The sequence below is a fragment of the Apium graveolens genome, chromosome 5 (assembly GCF_009905375.1).
Source record: "Apium graveolens cultivar Ventura chromosome 5, ASM990537v1, whole genome shotgun sequence".
NCBI classification, from domain to species: Eukaryota; Viridiplantae; Streptophyta; class Magnoliopsida; order Apiales; family Apiaceae; genus Apium; species Apium graveolens.
The window spans coordinates 134175928-134193639 of NC_133651.1; the positions used below are offsets into that span (position 1 = coordinate 134175928).

Sequence of the window (17712 nt, forward strand, 5' to 3'; positions counted from 1 at the left end):
GCAGCCCGGTTTAACACAAAACTCGTAATTAACGAATCAAGCCGCGCTTAAAACAATTTCAGGAAGCTACCAAATTAGTCTTAAAATATTATAAATATCCCGAAATAAATAAAAATATAAATTTCGTAATTTTAAAATAAATTTTGAAACACAGTTTATACCCGATATTACCAATTTAACGAATCAACGCGCGGGTGAAATTAATCCCAAAAATTTCCAGAATAATTTTAAGATTCTCGAAATAATTTAAACTTATTAAAATATGAGTTTCATAATTTTTGAAGAATTCCATAATTAAATATGGATTTTACAAATAAAAGCATTTAGAAAATCATTTAAAGATAAATAATTAATAAAATATTGATTTCTCAATTTTATAAAATCCTAAAAATAATTATTGTAATTATAAAATCTTAAAAGCAATTTTAGAAACATTCCCAATATTTATGCAAATCAATTTGCACTAAATCCACTTTTGAAAGTGAAAACAATTCAATACGATCCCATAATTAATCGCGCGGACAACCCGGTAAACCATAAATCACACCTAGATAATAATCAAACAATACATAGCGGTCAAAACCAGTGCACATATTTTATTTATTTAGTAATTTCCATAACCACATTTTTTTTATAATTCAAAAATACAAGAGTCGTTATAATTCCTATTCTAGATTTTCTGGAGCACGCCATATATTGATTTAAGTTCACCTAAATCTATCATCGCATAGTAAACATAGGCATATATCTCATATATAAAATTAAATAAACAAGTAAATGTAAAGTGCAATAAAGTAAATGTGTTTGGTTATGGCCCCATCCTATGTGATCTTTATCAAGCTCATGATAAAGATCAAGGACAATCTAATATGGTGATGGAAATAAGTACAACTACTTATTACATAAGTCTTCTTCTTTGTTTAGACTTCTTGTATGCCTCGTCTTCTTCTTTGTATCACCTCCATTGGATAGCCTTCTTGAGTCTATAATTACATTACATAGATTGAAAGTAAAACTAATCTAATGAACTTACAAGAATAACTCGAGTTACATTCGAGATTTATGATTACAAAGATTGACGACATGCAAGTCGTATTTAAAACCAAAACCAAAATCATTACACTAAGGTCGAAAGGCCATAACCATCCACCATGCTCATACAACACATAAAAGCATGTTAAAACACATAATCCGATCTTAACATATCATATTATCCATGATCTAATCATAAAAAAAATATGACAAAAATCAGAAAAATCAGAATCAAATCAGAAAAACAAGAATCACTGTTTACGGGAAGTAAACGACGTCAAACGCCTTACAGACGAGTCGTTGATAGCTTTTGCTATCAGTTTTATTCAGACGCTCGCTTACCTATGTAATAGGGTATTCGTTGCGTAAATCGGACACCAGACCCAGATTTCAGCAAATCTGCAGCAGCCAATTCAGAATCCGTATCTAATATGATTCTCATAATTAGAACAAACATAAATCATGTATATATCAGTATATATACATATTACATAATCATCTTATGATTATACAACTCACGTGAATATCATATATTCAAAACCATACATATATAAGCATATTATATCAACATCAAATCATGGCGAATCATGTACATGCTCATATATCGAAAACAGTTAAACACATAAACGAATTAAAAACTTTTCACAAGTAGCTCTGATGCCATTGAAGGGTTTTAGCACATAAACGCAACAAAAACGTAAATTTAAATCTTTAAAAAAAACGAAACCCTCCGCAGGATCCATGCGAAAAATAATATTTAATTCGTAGTTCAGTATGTTTACCTTAAGAAGCTTTACGTTAATGGAAAGATAGAGGTTTTTAATAGCGATCCAAGAACGATGAACAGAAATCCCTAGCAGCTGCTCCTCAAGTGTGAAGCACTCCACCGGTATCCACCAAGAGTACAATGTGATGGAGGAGGAAGAGATTGAGAGAATTAGTTGCCTCCCTCTTGTTCTACTTTAGAATTAGGGTTAATTATTTGGGTTTAGGCAAATAGGCTTTATAATAGTATATTTATAGACAAAATTTTCAGCTGAAAATTATCCATAAAATATTATTATTATTAACCCTTTAATTGATTATTCTTATTAATCAATTAACTAATAATTAAAACACCTTTTAATCATTAATCCCATTTCTAAACACTTTAGAAAAATAATTCTCTCACTTGATTTAATTTTCAAAATTAAATTCTTAATTAATAATATTTAGAATTAATTAAATCTCATTTAATCAATTATTAAATCTGATAATTATTTATTTATTTCACAAATAAATAATTACCAGCCATTATTAATTAATTCCTCCACCATTAAATCATTCTCTTTTATGGTGTGACCCTTTAGGTTCAATATTAAGCCGGTAGTAGAAATAAATAATAATAAAACTATTTTATCATTATTTATATAAATTCTCTAATTCATTAAATATGATTAATTAATAAATTAATCATATTTATTCTACATCGTGAGGGATACTTCTCAGCATATCGCGACTATCCGGAGAATACGAATTCACTGCTTAGAATACCAAGAACCTATTCAGTGAGTAGTTACCGTACAATCAATTCTTTCTACCCTGCAATGTCACGATTAAATACAAGGCATGGAACTTGTGTCAAGCCTATCTTATTTAATCATTTGCTTTCCCATTCACTATGCTTAGTTCTATTTAATGTAAATTAGAAACTTCTTTCTAATTTCATTCACTCTGGCCAGAGATTCCTGAACTAGCATAAGTGGATCAGCATTGAACATTCTCTTCCTTCACTGGAAGGGGTAGATCCTTTATTGATCATACATATCTTCGTGTATAAATTCCTATACCCAGTAGAGCCCTTATAATTGTCCCTGGAGACTAAGAACTAAACCAAAGCATAGTTCAGTGTACACAAGATGACTATGATGACCTCAAGTCTAAGGATACTTGTACAACTATCACTATGTGAACAACTGCTGACACGTGAGAGAACTCCATCAGTTGTTCAGCTGTGTGAGTCATGTTCAGTGAACTTAATCTATAATAAGCACCTACATACTAGCTATAGTGTCACCACACAAATGTCTATGAGAACAGACATCCTTCATAATGAAGCAAGCATAGTATGTACCGATCTTTGCGGATTACTAATTACCAGTTTGTAATCCTACGACCAGGAAATATTTAAGATTAGAGTTATCATCTTTTAGGTCTCATTATTATGATCTCATCATAATCCATAAAAAGCTTTACTCTAAACTATGGTATATCTTATTTAAACACTTAAATAGATAAAGCCCGCAATAAAACCAAAACAAGTCTGAAAGGCATATGTCATAGCCTACTCGTTTATTCGAGTATTTAACTCAACTCAAATAAGAATGTAATAAGTAAATAGTGGATCAAGCATCAGAGAGATCTCACAAAGTAACATCTGTCAAAGAATAAAGAAACATTGTTCATCTGCAGACTTGAAGATTCACTGGAAGAAGTTCAAGAATTTGATCATGCCTCAGTGATATAAATCAAGATCGTGGATTTAATCAAGTGACAGAGATCTCGTCAAGGTATCATTTATTACAAGGATTCAATCAGAACAACAAAGTCAAGACATGAAGAAACGTCACGAAAGTTAGTCACTCATGAACCAGACAGTACATCGAGTGTCAGCATTGAAGTGACGGAATTGATTCATAAGTCTCAGAGACTTTCAGAAGATTGTCAGAAGAAGGAATGCTGCTCAGGGATAGTATTAATTCTCTATTAATTAATTAAGTCATATAATCTAATTAAGAGAATAAATTATATCTGCAAGGATTAATTTATTGATTAATTGAATTAAATTGATTAATTAATTTAGAATTAATATTAAGGATTTTCAGAATGTTAATTGATTAAAATCTGTGATAATTCTAAAAAAAAGACAACTGATTGTACTAGTATGACAATCGGTATGACAATTGATAGTCATACCGAATGTCTTGCTAATTCAGTTAATTGTATTGATAGAATTTTCAATTAGATTAAAATCAATTATGTATTCAGAAAAACAATTTCAATTGTACTACTATGACAATCGGTATGACAATCAATAGTCATACCGAAAGTCTTGCTAGTTCATTTTAATTGTCTTCCTAGCTCTAATAGATTGTCTCACCGAAAGTCCTTCAAGCTCAAATAGATTGTCACACCAGTTCAACAACTTCGGCTGTGATTTGTTTAAAAGAAAGCAGAAGACAATATCAACAAACAACTCAGCAAAATCAGAGCAGCACATACAGAACAAGAAAACACAGCAGAAAACAAAAGAAAATATTTCATCATTCATCTGCTTATTCAAGATCAAATATTCTAGTTTGTTAATGTTAAATCCAAACCACTAGAATTACTTATCTTGTTCTTGTATATCAATCTAGCGGATTAAAATCCCTAGAACTTAATCTCAAATCGCTTTTAGCATTTGATCTTTTAATTACAAAAATAGAAAAAGTTCATGTCGAATTTATTCTAAATTTGTAATAATTGATTTGAGATTAATCCCTTGTAATCGATACCGTAGTTGTAACACCTTTCAAGTTTAATAAAAGTTTTATTTAACTTGAATTTTGTTTCACAATTTTATTCCGCATTTTATTCGACGAAACGGTATTGTTTGCATTCAACCCCCCCCTTCTACAAACAAATTGGGACCTAACAAAGTCTTTTTTTAATATCAATGAAATCAAAACAGATTACATAAAAGTTATACCTAAATCATCATACATGATTGGACTTAGGACACATCTCTTTCAGTACCAACAACAGATCTGTTCTTTGGTCCTGGCACTAGGGTCCAGACTTTATTTCTTTCAAATTCATTTAACACTTCCTGCATTGCTTGCACCCAATCAACATCTTGAAGAGCTTCTTCCACTTTCTTTGGTTCAGTCTGAGAAAGAAAAGAATGATAGGGACATTCATTTGATGTAGCTGTTCTAGTTCTGACACCTGCATCAAGATTTCCAATAATTAAGTCAGGTGTATGTGCTTTAGCCCACTTCCTTGCAGATGGAAGGTTATCTCTAGAACTGGATGCTCCCCCATAATCCATGCTATCTCCATCAACATTTTCTAATGCTCCCCCTGAAATTATGCTCTCTGAGTTGGATCCTTCAGAATTTGAGTTTCCAGAAATATCAGAACATGAGTTTCCAGAATTATCAGAACTTGGCCCATCAGAACTTGATGAATCAGAACTTGAAGAGCCTGTTATAGATTCTGATGCTTCTTGAGATGTGGTTGGATCTTCAATATGCTCCCCCTGCACAGGTGCATCTTGCTTTGGCGTAGTCACCACAGTTTCAATAACATCAGAGTTTAATCCATCAGAATTTGCAGTATCAGGATTTAAACTGTCAGGATTTACAGAATCAGAATTTAAAACTTTATTTTCAAATCTCAGCTGATCATGATAATTGAAATCTTCAAGCCCAGTAATCTTCTTATCATCAAAAGAGACATTGATAGATCCCATGACAACTCTTGTTCTTAAATTGTAGACTCTGAAGGCTTTTGTGGAAAGTGGATATCCAACAAAAATTCCTTCATCATCTTTTAGATCAAATTTGGATAGCTGTTCAGGATAAGTCTTAAGAACAAAACACTTGCATCCAAATACATGAAAATACTTCAGATTTGGCTTCTTTTTCTTCACCATCTCATATGGTGTCTTTCCATGCTTGTTGATAAGTGTTGCATTCTGAGTAAAACAAGCAGTCTGCACAGCTTCAACCCAAAAATAGGTTTGTAACTTTGCTTCATCAAGCATAGTTCGTGTAGCTTCAATAAGAGTTCTATTCTTTCTTTCAACAACTCCATTTTGCTGTGGAGTTCCAGGAGCAGAGAATTCCTACTTTATTCCATGGTCTTTGCAGAACTCTTCCATAATCAAATTCTTGAACTCAGTGCCATTATCACTCCTTATAATTTTCACAGAGTCTTTGACCAATTTATCCAGTTGTTTGACATGATAAATCAAGATAGATGCAGTTTCACTTTTTATGTGCAAGTAATACACCCATGTGTATCCGGTGAACTCATCCACTATGACCATAGCATATTTTTTCTTTGCAATAAACATGACATTCACTGGACCAAATAGATCAACATGTAGTAGGTGATAAGGCTCAAGAATTGAAGATTCAGTCTTGCTCTTGAATGAAGATTTTCTTTGTTTTGCCTTCTGACATGAATCACAAAGGCCATCAGGAGCAAATACTGATTTTGGCAGTCCTCTCACAAGATCTTTCTTGACTAGTTCATTTATATTGTTGAAATTTAAATGAGAGAGTTTTTTGTGCCAATTTCAGCTTTCTTCAATTGATGTTCTACTTAACAGACAAATTGCAGAACCATCAGTACTTGTTGAAAGCTTGGCTTCATAAATGTTACCATGCCTGTATCCTTTCAGAACAACTTTGCCTGTATATTTGCTTACAACTTCACAGTATTCTTCAAAGAAATCCACATGATAACCTCTGTCACAGATTTGACTAACACTCAGCAAATTGTGTTTAAGTCCTGAGACAAGAGCTACTTTTTCAATGATGACATTCCCAAGATTGATATTTCCATATTCCAGAGTTTTTCCCATGTTGCCATCTCCATAAGAAACACCTGGGCCAGCTTTCTCCACAAAGTCTAATAGCAGGGCTTTATTTCCAGTCATATATCCTGAACATCCACTGTCCAGAACTAAGATATTTTTCATGTTGTCCTGCAATCACAAAGACCACTAATGATTAGTTTTAAGGACCCATACTTTCTTGGATCCTTTGGCCTTATTAAGTTTGTTAACATTTGCAGCGGATTTAGCATCAGAGTTTATGTTAACTATTTTCTTATCAGAATTTACATTATCAGACTTTGCATCAGAACTTACAGTAGAAGGAACAATGCTCACTTTCTTTAAAGAAGGTTTTATTTGATAATAATCATAGTACAAACTATGATATCCCTTACAAGTATAAATGTAATGACATAAACTACCACAATGAAAATAAGGATTTTGTGGCCTATATCTAACAAACTGACTCTTAACTCCTGATTTTGAAGGTAATGAGTTTATGTACTTATTCTTCCTGCAAAAAGAAGCCAGATGGTTAGAATTTCCACAGTTATAACATTTCTTTCTAGGAGCATTAGGAACAGGCTTATAATCATTGTTTTTATTCACACCTACCTTTCCATTCCTATTTTTCCTAGGTGGCATTACCTTGTTTACATTCTTAACATCTTTCAGCTTATGCTTAAGCTGCTTCTTAGTCATTAAGCCTATGTTAACTTCAGTTGGCTTATCCTGTTTTGGTTTGTCAGAAGTTAATTTCTCTTTAGCTTCTGATTTATCAATATCAGACTTTACAACTACAAACTTAATAGGATTTACCTTTGGATTTTGTTTAACAACTATAGGCTCAATTTCTACAGTTCCCTTATAATTCTTATCATCTCCATAACCTAAGCCCTCTTTCCAGTTTCCACTACTTAGCAAATTCTGAGTTGTTCTGCCAGAGTTAGTCCAAGTCCTGATAATCTCTCTTTCCTTTTCTAACTCAGTTTTTAGAGATTCATTCATTTTAAGTACTTCATCCCTAACATAAAAGACATCATTTCTATCTTTCTGAGTTTGATGGAACATGACTAACTCTTTTTCTAAATAATCATTCCTCTTTTTATAAGCAAGATTTTCAGAAGTTAATCTTTCACATGTTAAATTTTGATCTCTATAACTAATGAACATGGTTTTAAGATATCTTCTCAACTCAGTAATATCATCAGTATGAAAATCATAAGTTGTTTGAGGTACCTTTAACTCAGCAGCTTCAGAACTGCTATCAGCATTTACCATCAATGCATAGTTCACCTCACTTTCAGAATCTGAAGTGTCTGTCCGGCTTTTCTTCTTTGTGAGAAGTGCCTTTCCTTTGTCATTTTTCACTTTCTTGCAATCAGGAGATATGTGGCCTTTCTCACCACAGTTGTAACATTTGACATTTGAGTAATCTCCTTTGTCAGACTTTCCTCCTTTGTCTTCAGATTTTCTGAAACCTCTCTTATCAGAACTTGCACCTTTCCTGGAAAATTTCTTTCCCTTTCTGAATTTCCTGTATGCAATCCTTGTGATTCCTTTCACTATAAGAGCACACAGCTTCATCATCTCTTCATCAGGGTCCATCTCAGATAGACTTTCAGTTTCCGAATCCTCATCACTATCAGAACTTGATGACTCAGTATCAGACTTTGTGATGAGAGCCTTTTCTTTGCCTTTCTTTGAGACAGCCACTTTAGGGGATTCCTCCTCAGTCTTAAGAGCAACTGTCCTTGACTTTCTCCCATGCCTCTTGCTTCTTTGATCCATCTCAAGTTCATGAGTTTTGAGCATACCATAAATTTCATCAAGAGTAGTTTTATCAAGAGCATAATTGTCTCTTATAGTTGTGGCCTTCAAATCCCAACTTTCAGGAAGAGCTAAAAGGAATTTGAGATTAGTATCTTCAAGATCATATTCCTTATCCACCAGTGATAGATCATTCATGAGTTTGACAAATCTATCATATAAACCAGTCAATGACTCATCAGGTTTTGAGTCAAAGTGCTCATACTCTTGAGTGAGTATAGTCTTCCTGTTCTTCTTAATTGAATCAGTTCCCTGGAATCTTGTCTCCAAGGCATCCCATATCTCCTTTGCAGTCTTGCAGTTGATTACCTTGTTTGACATGACATTATCAATGGCACTATGCAGCAAATATCGTACCTTTGCATCCTTAGCAATAGATGAGATATCTTCAGCTGTATATTCACTTTTCTTCTTTGGTATTGTCTGTGCTGGCTGATCTGCAACTATAACAGAGAGCTTGGTTGGCTTATGTGGTCCTTCATTGATTCTGTCAAGGTATTCTTGATCTGTAGCTTCCAGAAACATAGACATCATCACCTTCCATATGGGATATTCAAATGGTTTCAGTATGGGAACTCTAATAGTCTCATATCGATTATGGATTTGAGTCTTTGGAGGTTCTTCAGTTTTGGTGGGCTTGGTTGGAGTTTGTGTTTCTTCAGACATGATTGATTTTGGATCTTAAACTGTTTGTGTGTTAACAGATTACTCTGATACCACTTGTTAGGTCACACACACTGTAGAAGGGGGTTGAATACAGTGTTTACTACAATCAAATTGAATTAAAGAACTCAAGTAATAGAAAATAGATTTTATTCAACACAATAAACTCTGTTACAATATGGAACTGTCCTCTCTCAGTGATGAACAAATTATCACGAGAGCTGCTAGGGTTACAATGAATAATATTTTCGATAATGATAATACTTATAGTGTAAACCCTATACCTGTGTTTATATACTACACAGTTACAAGATAATCTTCTAATTGATATCGAATACAATTCTGCTTCCTAAAATATATCAATCAGTTATCTTTTCTTCCAAGTATTCTATTCTTCATAGAATTCCTTCTTCATGCATACCTCTTCTTATGTTTGTCTCGATCTTCTTTCCTTTCAATCAGCCGCCTTCCTTATCTGAAAGTCTCCTTAAGTCCTGATATTATCTCCTGATAACTTAAGTTCTGATATCTTAAGTTCTGATTTTCAGTTAAGTACTGATTTATCCTATTAAGTAAGATCTAAAAACTAAACATAAATCATATTAGACATGACATCACAAATATATCTAACATCACCAATGAGTCTTCTCAAGTTCTTTAGCGCATAATATAAAAGTCTAAGCCTAACTTTAATTAAATTTGGCCTTATAATGTAAATACGTGCCTCAAACTTCCAGTGAAGAATGATTACATAGTACAACACAATATCTGGTGACAAATTTAATATGCAAAATAAATAAAATAATAACTTAATTTAATTTACTTGCCGAAATTGCTAGCTGAAAAGAAATTGTCACAAGAATCATATACATTTAATGTTAATGTTATACAGTAACCATCTTGATCTTGACCTTAGGATTAGTAAATCATGTATCTGAATTGAGATATAATTGGATAACTGAGGGCTAAAAATCAAAACAAATACATATCAGGATAATTTTACAAATTCATCAAATTTCGAAAGCAAATATATTAGAATTTCAAAAGTAAGTACCTATCAAAGTTTTCGATCCCAAAGCAACAACACTTCCAATGAGTCTTTAATGTACAGGTAGAAAACAACATACTATGTTATAATGTAACTGAACGACCACTGATTTTATTAGCTGTAAATAAATACAACAATTAGAAAACAATGAACTAAATGTACAATATGTTAAACATAATCAAATCATTGGATGTGCAGGCGAAATTATCTATCGTTTATATAAACTTTTATAATCATTTAGATAAAATTATGTAATCATTGAACCGCATATCATACAATATATGCATACATCTCGAGAAATGAAATCAAAACTGTGGATAACTAACCTGGGTAATGGGTAATTGACTTTGAATTCTTCCTTTGTTTGGCATAGCCATTAGTTATACTTATATGTGTATACATATACTCATGGTGTTTTGAGCGGGTTTGAGAAATGAAAAGGTTGTAACTGATCGATAATGGAAGAGTGAAAACCCAAAATTGATCATTTGCCAAAAAGTGCCCAAAATTCTCAAAGTCTTAGAAATGCGAGAAATTGGCAAAGCCGAAGCTGAGATCTTCCACGTCACACACGCGAGATTTTTTTTATATAGATATATAAATATAGATATAGATATAGATTCCATTTGAGCGTTATAAATTATTTTGAATCTATTTTTCTAGTGTTTCCTTTAAAATGTTGCTCACTTCTCTAGAATATTATAATATAAATTAATTATGTAATTTTCTTTTATAATTTGAATCGAGCACTATGGACCGTTAATCTATTTTTTAAGTGTATTTCATGAGAAAGTCTCAACACTCTTTTTTTTAAATCGTAGATAACCATAACCGTTACTCTTCGGATACGCACACCAGGTAAACTCTACGGGTTCAAACGATAAACTCAGCATTTTTTAAGTATGTTACCGTATAAGAAGTTGAGGTACAAGTTTAGGGTGATGGGTATGGCTCTCAAAAAGTTCGAAAAAATAATTTGTCCAAAAAATTCATATTCTTATTCGGAAAAAGTGGATATTGTCCGTATTCAAAATAAAAAACGAATAATATCCATCCAAAATATCGTTTCTGAAACTAAATATATATAATATTATTTAAATTATATAAATATATAATTTAAAATTGATTCTTTTAGTTTATAGTGTGTGTATTTACATTGAATAATACATTATACAAATTTATATAATTGTAGACATACTTTATACATATATAAATATATAATTTGAGTTTAATCGTAAAAGAATATTTTAAAATCATCGTCGATATGGTAGAGCCATTAAAATATTTTTTGAAAAAATCTAATATTCGTCTAAAATATCCGCATTCATATCTGTAAAAAAAAGCGAATATTATCCGTATTTGATATAAAACAGATATTATTTGTATTCCATTTCAAAAATTGCGGTTGCGAATATGAATATATTTAGATCCTTATCCGATTTACCCGTTTGACAGCCCCATTGGGCAAATAAAAATGAGTATATCCTAAAGCGTGTGACATTAAAATGCCATTGGCTCATCAGATACATCCAATAACATTGCCCATCAAGTCCCACCACAAAATGCTGCAACCATTACTATTACTTCTAGTGTAGCATTTGTGGATATCAGCCTTCATATTCTGCAAGAAAATGGCATTAGCCTTTGTTTCCAATACTGCATTTTCGGCTCTCCGGATCAGGTTAAAACTAGTTCTTCATTTTTTTAACTAATACATGTGACATAGCTATAAACTTGAGTAATGTAATGTGTGACATTTATAAACCCACACTTCAAATTCTTTTAACATTTGTGTTCATTATGTTTGGTGAACAAACAGGAAAGTACCAAGCAAATGTTTTACAGGAAAAGTTGTAAGATTTTCAGTAGAAGCAAGAGGAGGAAGAAGTCGTACGAATGCCACGAAAGGAGTTTCAAGTGTTTGTGAGCCACTTCCTCCGGATAGGCCTGTTTGGTTCCCTGGCACCTCCCCTCCTGAGTGGCTTGATGGCAGGTAAACAAGGTCTTTGAAACCATACAGGTTACTCATATTCCTTCCGTGTTGATGGAATTCAATTACTATGCACTCAGAATAATAATCATCTCTTGTGATTTTAAAGACAGTCCAGTTACAATTTCTTCTTGGCCTCGTTCGTTTATCCTTGAAAACTGATTGTTATGCAGTACTGAGAATTCATGCCAGCTTACATTTTTCTTGACATTCTTGTTTATTTGCTACAATGATATATTACAGTCGGTGATAAGTCTATACTAAAGTTGTTAAAAGGGTGTATTAGTATTACCCTGTAAACATTTCCATGTTATGTTCAATTTACAAACTCACGATTCTCTTATAATTTTTTTGTAGTCTTCCCGGAGATTTTGGCTTCGACCCTCTAGGATTAGGTAAGCAATTTCCTGCATCCAGTTAATTAAAGTAAGTTATAGGCTTGTGTAATTCAAAGCATCTTCAAGATATCACCTTGGCCTTTTGGAGCCCAAAACATAATTTAGTTTTCCTAAACTGAAAATATTTGAAACTTGAACTTAAATGCTAAAATTTGTGTCAAGGGTATCAGAAAGTTTTCTTGACGGTGAAAAAACCCTCTTCTTCAGCCCTTGTTCTTGGTTGCTGGCACAGCTTTAGCAATTTCAGATCGTGCAATGTTTTTGCATCATTCTCTACCTGACAAAATATGATAAATATTTTCAAGGTTCGGATCCTGATCTGCTAAAATGGTTTGCACAAGCTGAGCTAATTCATGGTAGATGGGCAATGCTAGCAGTTGCTGGCATCCTCATACCGGATTGGCTTCAAAGCCTAGGCTTCATTGAGAAATTCTCCTGGTATGAAGCTGGTTCTGTTAAGTACTTTGCAGACCCAACAACCTTATTTGTGGTCCAATTAGCACTGATGGGCTGGGTCGAAGGGCGAAGATGGGCAGATATAATTAATCCAGGGTGTGTTGACATTGAGCCTAAACTACCACACAAGAAAAACCCAAAGGCTGATGTTGGTTACCCAGGTGGCTTATTCTTTGATCCTTGGATGTGGGGAAGAGGCTCTCCAGAGCCCGTGATGGTTTTGAGGACAAAAGAGATAAAAAATGGGAGACTTGCTATGCTTGCTTTTCTTGGTTTTTGTTTCCAAGCCATTTACACAGGACAAAGTCCCCTTGAAAACCTGGCAGCACATATCGCAGACCCTGGCCATGTCAATATCTTTTCGGTAAGCCAGTTTCAGTTTCTTATACCTTTTAATTGAAACCAGGTTTTTATGCACCTAGTATAGGAAGAAGGATAAGGGGTTCGAACTGACACGTCATTGCATTGTTCTTGTGCAGGCTTTTACATCCCAATACTGATTTTTTTTCTCCTACAAATAGAGCTGAAGGCAAGGGAATATGAGTTTTATTGGTGATGGCAAAAGACTGGAGTATCTGGTCAGCTAGGAATTTTATACCAGTGCCAACAAATTGTACATATATGATATGACAATGATTTTGCAAAATATATATATTCCTCAATATTGCGTAGCTACACAAACTATAAATGTGAATCACGAGACCTGTTGTACACCTACTGATTATTGTGTTCTTGGATGACACCAAAGAGTTCTGCAAATTGATATCAGAGACGTTTAAATTCTCTTTCTGTGAATCTCTCTATAATTTATTGAAGCAATAATTTGTCAGCAGTATTAACACAGAAGTGCTTCAAAATGTAACTAGAACCAATCAATTGATTGTTAAACAGTTTAACTAAACTGGAAAAACCTTTGAAAGGAAAGGATAATTGTTTTTATAGCTTATGTAAATGGGAAACGAAAACTTTCTAAACATAGCAATTCAAATGTATTTTTTATATTGGAAATTCCTATCCGAGAAGATCTCTGGTGAAGTTGACAAAGTCAATCCAAAATTCTCCTCTTTTACTATTATCCTCTAAAAAATCTGAAGCTATTATTAGATTCTTCTGAATTGGATTTTGCCAGGTAGCTCAATCACCAATCCTTCGGTCCACTAAATTTCATTACAATGGCACACCAACCTAAGAATAAACAAAATAGAGGAAGACAACTCTCTGCAGGGGGAGGAAATTCAGAGAAGTCCATCAAGAATCCTCAAGAAAGAACAGCGGCACGCATGTTTATAGCTAAACATGGCCGCTGTTCATTGCAACTTTCTTTGCCTCTTCCTGATGATCTTATCATTAACTCCTTTGTCTCATTCGATATCGGAATCAGAAGCTCTATTACAATTCAAGGCATCAATGACCAATGCAAGGGCTCTTGATTCTTGGAGACCAGATACACCACCTTGCCCTCCTCAAGGAACCCCTTGGGTTGGCCTCAGTTGTGCAAATGAACAAGTCAGAACTATTTCTCTTTTTAACATGGGGCTTGCAGGAAAAATTGACACTAAGCCATTGGAACAGCTACAAGGGCTTAGATTTATTATCATGGCCAACAATTCATTTACTGGTCCAATTCCTGAATTTAATCGTCTTGCTGCTCTAAAGGCTTTCTACATTTCTAGTAATAAATTTTCTGGGGAGATTCCTTCTGATTATTTTGCGAATATGAAATCTTTGAAGAAACTTTGGTTGGCAAATAATGATTTTTCCGGGAAAATTCCTGAGTCCCTTACACAGCTTCCAATTCTCAGGGAACTCCGCCTTGAAAACAACCGATTTTCAGGGCCAATCCCACAATTAAAACAACAATCGTTAGTTGATCTTGACTTGTCTAACAACAAGCTTGAAGGTGAAATCCCCGAGCCTCTGCTGAAATTCAATGCAACTGCTTTCAAGAACAATACTGGTGTCTGCAGTAAAAAACTGGGAATCAAATGCACCGCACCTACTCCTGGAAACTCAAATGATGCAAATGACCCTAGTGATGTAATGAATCCACCAGGTACACCAAATAGTCAATCTCCACCACCAGAAGATGACAGATCATCTCCACAAGCGAAATGGGTTGTTCTTGGAATTGTAATAATCCTTTTGACACTAACCATCCTTTTTAAGGCCAAGCGAACGGATGATAAATTCAGTCGGACGACAAAGGAGAATTCTGATGAGGTTGTGCAAGTACATATTCCAAGTACCAAGGAGAAAAATCTGAGTTCACCATCAAGAAACAAAAATGGAGGTTCAGCAAATTATTCCAGGCGAGTCGGATCAAGCCGAGGCAAAACAGTGAATGATATTGTGATGGTGAATGATGAAAAGGGAGTGTTTGGATTGTCTGACTTGATGAAGGCTGCGGCTGAGGTGCTGGGGAATGGAGGGTTGGGATCCGCTTACAAGGCAATGATGGCAAATGGAGTATCTGTCGTCGTAAAGAGGCTGAGGGAAATGAATCAGATCACTAAAGACACATTCGATGCAGAAATGAGGAGGCTTGGTGCACTAAAACACAAGAATATATTGACACCATTGGCATATCATTTCAGGAAAGATGAGAAGCTAATTGTATCTGAATTTGTTTCTAGAGGCAGCTTGTTGTATCTTTTGCATGGTACGATATATTTCTATAATCCATACCAAAGTATTAGTATTTTGTTGCCTTATCTTCTTCTGCCATTATGAAAGAAAAAGATTAGAAAGGTGCAAATATAATCTTATATGGTTTATGAAAAAGCCATCAGTTTCTGAAATTTTATGCTATGTAAGATCCTAATGGAAGGATATTGATTTTTTTTTTCAGGTGACCGCGGGGCTGCTCATTCAGAGCTAAATTGGCCAACACGGTTAAAGATCATCCAAGAAGTAGCCAGAGGGATGGGCTACCTTCATTCTGAATTTCCATCATATGAACTTCCTCACGGAAATCTCAAGTCCAGCAATGTTCTTCTCAACTCAAACTATGAACCGCTTCTATCTGACTACGCAATGTATCCATTACTTAACAAAACTCCAACTGTACAAAACATGTTTGCTTTCAAATCTCCTGAATCAGTTTTACACCATCAAGTATCTCCAAAAAGTGATGTCTACTGTCTCGGAATCCTCATTCTTGAAATCCTTACTGGGAAATTCCCCTCTCAGTATCTTAACCACCAAAAAGGTGGCACTGATGTAGTTCAATGGGTACAAACAGCAGTGTCTGAAAGAAGAGTGTCCGAATTGATAGACCCTGAAATAGCTGGAGCCTCAGCAGCTTCACTTGAACAAATGGAGAAATTGTTGCACATTGGAGATGCTTGTACCGAAAGCGATCAAGGAAAAAGGCTAGACATGAAAGAAGCAATCAGGAGGATAGAAGAGATACAAGTGTAAGAAGTTTGCATTGAAATTGGCTGTAAGCCGAAGATTCATAGAAAGGTAGAGACACCTCACATTTTTCACAAGAATATTTTGGAATTAGAATTTCCATTGATTAAAATTTTGAGAAGACAGGGCTTTCGGGAGAATTCCATACAGCTTATAACAAATATTCTTTGCTTTTGTTTAGTCATTGATAAATGCATCAATCTCTACAAAATGAATGCCATTCAATCACCGTGAAAATGGTCAATACATTCTTGAAACTTTTGTTAGTACAGAAGAACAAAAATATAAACAAGGCTTATTAACCTTCTGGCCCTTGAAGTATACGTGCTTATACCCATAAACCCCCTGCGAGCGTACCCTTTGACCTCCAAGGTATATATTTTCATATCCTTTAGCCATTTTTACTGTGATAGTAAAAAATCGGAAGGACAAAAAAGATATTTGACCCTCGAGTTGTACCGTTATAAGGGTTAAAAAATACATTTCTCAATATTTTCAGGGCAAAAAGATACAGAGTAATATATTTTATGGGCTAGCAGGTATTTATGTAATGTAAATTGTAGTTTCTGTTCTTTTGGATCCGTAATATATTTTTTCAATAAGGTCTTTCCTTGAACTACTCAGACCTTGTTTTGCGGATTACTCGAAATCCCTCCTTTCAATGGCGTACTTCCGCGATCTCCCATGCACACCAAGTGCCTAGCTTTTCTCAAAAAACATGTACAGTCAAGTGTGAACATAGCAATAACTCTCTGGGGCACCAACTCCACAAAAGAAGCGTGGGCTCCTGCAAGTACTCTGCAAAATGGCGGCGTGCCCTTATGTTTAAAATAGTTTACAAGGTTAAGAAGTAATTGCCATATTTCTATGCAATTTAAGTCCAGTAAAGCTGGTCGTTTATTAATTATGATGTAGATAAAAAGCAAAGATAACTTACTTGTACCATTTTGCTGGACGAACAAAAAGCATCGTAATTCTCTCCGGGAACTGATTTCCAGGAAGGCTCATAATGGCCATATGTATGCAAAATAACCCCAAAGAATAGATGTAGGTATGAGCTTGATAATTAGAACAGCAAGTATAGATATTCCCACAAGGATTGACTGTTGAAGGTTGCTTCATCTTTGCTCATTAACTCGCACCGGCAAATGAGTATCAAGGTTCTTTTCCAGATCAAGTGTGCGATTTCCATTTTCTTCATTTTCAACTATAAGAACTCATCCTTCAAGTCTTTCAATTCTTCCGAGACTTGACGCTGAGAAGCAAAAAAACTAACTACATTACATTTTTATGT

General features: G+C 34.2%; 2 protein-coding genes across 2 annotated transcripts; both read left to right on the forward strand.

The window, feature by feature from the left end:
- The first annotated feature begins 11688 nt into the window (after positions 1–11688).
- Positions 11689–13793, forward strand: LOC141724520 (photosystem I chlorophyll a/b-binding protein 6, chloroplastic). Its single transcript, XM_074526688.1, has 5 exons — positions 11689–11841; positions 11980–12153; positions 12508–12545; positions 12854–13368; positions 13484–13793. Exons 1-5 carry the CDS (start codon positions 11792–11794, stop codon positions 13502–13504), a joined length of 798 nt encoding a protein of 265 aa, XP_074382789.1. The 5' UTR covers positions 11689–11791; the 3' UTR covers positions 13505–13793.
- Positions 13794–14189: 396 nt separating this feature from the next.
- On the forward strand, positions 14190–16579 carry LOC141724519 (pollen receptor-like kinase 3). The gene is made up of 2 exons (XM_074526687.1): positions 14190–15663; positions 15853–16579. Exons 1-2 carry the CDS (start codon positions 14301–14303, stop codon positions 16422–16424), a joined length of 1935 nt encoding a protein of 644 aa, XP_074382788.1. The 5' UTR covers positions 14190–14300; the 3' UTR covers positions 16425–16579.
- The last annotated feature ends 1133 nt before the right edge of the window (positions 16580–17712 follow it).

Bases quoted from the DNA above. Each gene is read 5' to 3' on its own strand.
- LOC141724520 (XM_074526688.1), top strand. From the start codon at position 11,792: ATGGCATTAGCCTTTGTTTCCAATACTGCATTTTCGGCTCTCCGGATC. The intron at 11,842-11,979 runs GTTAAAACTAGT...GTGAACAAACAG, and splicing joins TTTTCGGCTCTCCGGATCAG to GAAAGTACCAAGCAAATGTT. The intron at 12,546-12,853 runs GTAAGCAATTTC...AATATTTTCAAG, and splicing joins CTTCGACCCTCTAGGATTAG to GTTCGGATCCTGATCTGCTA.
- LOC141724519 (XM_074526687.1), top strand. From the start codon at position 14,301: ATGGCCGCTGTTCATTGCAACTTTCTTTGCCTCTTCCTGATGATCTTA. The intron at 15,664-15,852 runs GTACGATATATT...TTTTTTTTTCAG, and splicing joins CTTGTTGTATCTTTTGCATG to GTGACCGCGGGGCTGCTCAT.